This window comes from Ipomoea triloba, chromosome 7 (genome assembly GCF_003576645.1).
Source record: "Ipomoea triloba cultivar NCNSP0323 chromosome 7, ASM357664v1".
Lineage (NCBI taxonomy): Eukaryota > Viridiplantae > Streptophyta > Magnoliopsida > Solanales > Convolvulaceae > Ipomoea > Ipomoea triloba.
In genome coordinates this window covers 25,016,027-25,020,285 of record NC_044922.1, presented here as the reverse complement: position 1 = coordinate 25,020,285, position 4,259 = coordinate 25,016,027, and the positions used below count along the sequence as shown (strand labels likewise).

Below are 4,259 nucleotides of genomic sequence, written 5' to 3'. Positions count from 1 at the left end.
CTAAAATCAAGAAAAGTCAATTGTTATGAATAACGAATAGAAATATTCAAGGCGAATTAGGTTCGTAATTATTACCAAATAAAGTTTTAACAGTACTTCAGATTTTGGATAAATTTTGGTGAAATATGTTTTCTTTTTTCTTGTAAGATTACTCACTTATAAAAGTATTAATATAATATAAATTTTATTTGCTAACCCACTAAATTAATTTTTTTAAAAATAAATCATGAATAATATAAATTAATAATTATTCATCGAGTTAATTACGTAAAAAACAGATGGATTATATGTATCTACAAAATATGCCCATAAAAAATTTATCTATAGAGAATGCTGTCTTATATAGTTATATGGTTTGACAAATAAGTGTCTAACTCTTCATACTTATTTTTTTAATATATGAAATTTATATAATGTCTTTATTTTGGTGTTTTTTTTCTTCCAAAAATAAAATTAGTTAAATGATCATTTTGATAATGAATAAACAAAAATAATTACTTTTGACAATAACATTAAAATCTGATCTACTGATCTAGCATAATATATTATACAGGTAATGATAGATTATCTCAATAAATTACATGATACTCCGTAATATTTAGTCTCCTAATATAGTATGTTTTGATTACTTTTTATTGTTTGAGTAGGTATATATAATTTTATTAAATTCCTATAATATAAATCGAAATTAACTCTATTTAAAATTATGGAATTAGAATTTTGGATTTTCCTACTCAATAGAATATTAGGGAGTATAGGATTTTGAAAACCTACTGTTGTAGGTGGTCCCACAATTTTGAATTGGGAGCGTAACTGGTGATGTGGATGTGGAACGCGTGGCGTGCGTGGGTGATATATTATTATATAAATTATTATTATGGGCATATAGTACGACAACAAGCTCCAAATCCAAAGCGTCGAGGACGTTGTTTAAATTTTCCTCCTCAGAAATTGTCTGCAAAATTTGTACCCGCGAGTAGGCGAAGACGGCGACCGCCGGAGAAGTTCAACAGCGTAAGTTTGAGCTTATAAGCTCTTCCATTTTCATGAAAAAGATGATTTTTCAATTTTCATTTTCCCCCTTTTTTGGTTGTTGAGCACAACGGCATTGTTGGAAAAAAGCTCTAAAGCTCTCAACGGATATGTAGGACCGCCATTATTGGGAATGCTCAAGAGCTCGATCTTGTATGACTGAGAGGTTTTCAGTTTTCAGTTAAGAGAGCCGTTGAAACCAGAGTGGTTTTAGCGGTGTTCGTTCTCTTTTTCCGCCCCGCCCGTTTGTGTAGGATCCGATCCTGTCCGGGTTTTCTTTTTTCTTGAGATATTATTGTTTCTGCCTGTTTGGCGCTTTGCGTTGGTTTTGAATGGCTAAAATGCCATCCCGTAAACGACAAATTTAAGCACATTTGGCCTTGTTGCCGAGGATTTAGAGAGCGAAATCTGCGTATAATTTCGAAGATTCAGCAGATCTAGTGTTGATTAAAAAAATTCCATTTTCTTTTTTAGTGGATTTGCTGGTTTTAATGCAATGTTTTTGTTTAAGGTCTGATCAGAATAACGATGGTGGAGGCAAGAGATAGCAAGTTATCATCGCACTGGTGGTGGTTTGAGGCTGAGAAGAACACCTACAAAAATCGCTCACCATGGCTTCAATCAACACTTGCAGGCAATTAAAGCTCCCTACTTTTTTTTTTTTTTTTTTTTTTTAATTTCATTTCTTCTTATGTTTTTTCCTGCTTTTTTTAGCTATCATATGACTGTTTATGTTCAATGCTTGCAAGAATTTGATTTTTTTTTGGGTGAATTTATAAAATATTATCTTTTGGCCGTTGGAGGCTTTTGACTTATTAATCATGCATAATCTATCTTGCCTACACATTTTGAAATTTAAAAAAAAAAACGAAATTTTTTGAAACTGTATTCAAAATAATACTTTTTTAATAGACTTGTTGAGTTTGTTTTCATTCAGGCCTTGTTAGCGAATTATGTATGTATTTTTTATCAATGCTTTTACTTGTGTGTTCCTCTATATTTGGTAAAAGAAATTATAATTTAGAAAGTGAAGAACTAAAAAAAGTTTTTTTTTTTTAAAGCAACTGTAAAAAGTTCTTGGGCAGCTAAATCTTGTATGGTTTAATGGTCCAATATTTCAACCCGGATCATGAGATACAGAGTAGGATCTTCCCAGAGTTTATGTTTGAATCTTATAACATAATATCCTCATTTCTTACCAATCTAGTGCTTGAAACTATGTGCTCACAATGGCCCGCAATGAAGTCAACCCCTAACATTCATGATGTTTTCACTTTTCTCCTAGTTTCATACTCGTTTTCCATTTGTGGTTCTTCTCAAAGATGGTCTAAAAGTCACCTTATACTCTAAAGTTTTAGGAAATTTTTTGGTTAGGGGATTGTTGGGTGGAGGCCGGTAAAGGGCCAAATCCAGCACCCAACATCCCGAGATTGTGTGGAGGTATAAGGAAATAAAATTGTGCCTTCGCTATTAGCTATAACTTTTAGTGTAAGTGATAAGTGGTTGATCCTAATAGGGGATCCACTTGCGGAGGATCTTGCAGGCCTCCTCTTTTAGTCTTTATAGGGGACTTGTTATCTATCAGTTAAGAGGGTGGTAAAAACTCCGATTCTATGATGCCATGCCTCATTGTGTAATAGTTGCACTTGATAATTCATATATACTCCCATCACTGAGCTATGGATGGCCCATTAGTAGCGTTAAAACCTTTATACAATTGGTTCATTGTAGCTTTCACAAAAGTCCCAAAAGTGGAGTCTCCATCATGGTGTTAACAAAACAAAAAGATGCAATTGATTGCCTAATAATGTGCTGGACACTTTGTAGCCTCATTTAAAAATACAATCTTAGTCACTTTAAGATCTCATTATCGTTATTACTTTTAGTTCTATTTCCTTTTTTACTGTAGGAGACCTTTGCCACAATTATTTCATTGCAATGCCTTTTCATTTTTCATTTATTGTATTGCTGAGTGGCACCTTTAAAGTATTGTTATTGGTATCTATTCCTTGTTTGGATGTGCAGTTAGGCTAATCAATTATGCTACTTGTAGAGCTGGATAGGAAGACAAATGCAATGCTAAGGATAATCGAGGGAGATGCCGATTCCTTTGCCCAGAGAGCAGAGATGTTTTACAAGAAACGGCCTGAGCTCATCAGTATGGTTCGGGACTATTACAGAGCCCATCGCTTATTAGCCGAGGGATATGATCAAGTGAAGTCTGAATCTGGTGCCCGGCTTTTAACACCTTGGGCATTGCCATTAACTAACATCAAATGTCAGGCCGAGAAGCCAGTGAGCTCAATTGATAAAGCGTATGATAGCTATTCAGAAACCTTTGACCTCGAGGAGTCTGATCTGTCTGAGGTTGATGACCCCGAGCCAGAAGAAGTACAAGTTGAAAAGGAAAATGGAACGGAGGAAGGTTCAGTCTGTATTGGCGAAGTGCTGAAGCTGAGGGAAGAGATCGAGAGAGTGAAAGAAGAAGCTCGAGCTCTGAAAGATATGAAGAGGGATGATATTGGCAATGATGAAGTGGCAAAGCTGAAGGAAGAGATGGAGAAACTCGAAGAAGAGAACAGAATTCAAAAGGAAGTTCTGGTGCAGAAAGATGAAGAGAAACGCGAGGCCATCAGACAACTCAGTTTGGCTATGGATTTACTGAGGGAAGAGAACACAAGTCTGAGGAATAGAATCGCCTCGAACATTGGTAGTAGGAACTCCCATCAATCTCCCAAGTCGAAGGTACCAATACCGAAAGAAGCGTTCTGGAGGAGGTTCTTCAATGGACCTCCAAAGGCAGAAGTTAGTTTGGTTACTTTCTAGGCTCCAGACTTCATTGTATCCCAGTAATCTTAGGCAGGGCAGCAGCATGTAGTATAATGACATATAGAGAGGACAATATGCTCTAATCTTATTTCATTTGTAGGGATTCCTTGTAGTGTTTGATGGCTGATGTTAACTAATCCTTTTATATTATTCTTGCAAATTCTGATTTTGTACTGTTAATCCATTATTTCTCCAGTAATTTTGTAATCATGATTCATTGAAACTGATATGGATATCTATTAGAAATCAAGCACGCAGGATTGGGACTCTAAGCGCTTATCATTATGCCAAAAGTAGCTATAATTCATAGTTTTAACGGCAATGTAAGCTATAGCTTACAACGAAGGCGTAAGCTTATTTAACTATACCGTCATCACATTTTACCGAGACAGAGTGCG

At 35.3% G+C, this 4,259-nt stretch overlaps 1 protein-coding gene across 4 annotated transcripts; it reads left to right on the top strand.

The window, feature by feature from the left end:
- The first annotated feature begins 888 nt into the window (after window positions 1-888).
- On the top strand, window positions 889-4,041 carry LOC116024651 (protein NETWORKED 3C). Of its 4 annotated transcripts, none has more exons than XM_031265600.1 (3): window positions 889-1,014; window positions 1,554-1,666; window positions 3,086-4,041. In XM_031265600.1, the coding sequence occupies exons 2-3, from the start codon at window positions 1,561-1,563 to the stop codon at window positions 3,856-3,858; spliced, it is 879 nt and encodes a 292-aa protein (XP_031121460.1). In that variant the 5' UTR covers window positions 889-1,014; window positions 1,554-1,560; the 3' UTR covers window positions 3,859-4,041. The 4 variants fall into 4 exon arrangements, with proteins under 4 accessions (XP_031121460.1, XP_031121459.1, XP_031121461.1 ...); XM_031265599.1 differs by lacking the exon at window positions 889-1,014 and adding an exon at window positions 1,044-1,185; XM_031265601.1 differs by lacking the exon at window positions 889-1,014 and adding an exon at window positions 1,045-1,282.
- The last annotated feature ends 218 nt before the right edge of the window (window positions 4,042-4,259 follow it).

Excerpts from the sequence above, each read along its gene's own strand:
- LOC116024651 (XM_031265599.1), top strand. The coding sequence starts at position 1,166 with ATGCTCAAGAGCTCGATCTT. Across the intron at positions 1,186-1,553 it reads ATGCTCAAGAGCTCGATCTT|AATAACGATGGTGGAGGCAA; the intron begins GTATGACTGAGA and ends AGGTCTGATCAG. Across the intron at positions 1,667-3,085 it reads GCTTCAATCAACACTTGCAG|AGCTGGATAGGAAGACAAAT; the intron begins GCAATTAAAGCT and ends TGCTACTTGTAG.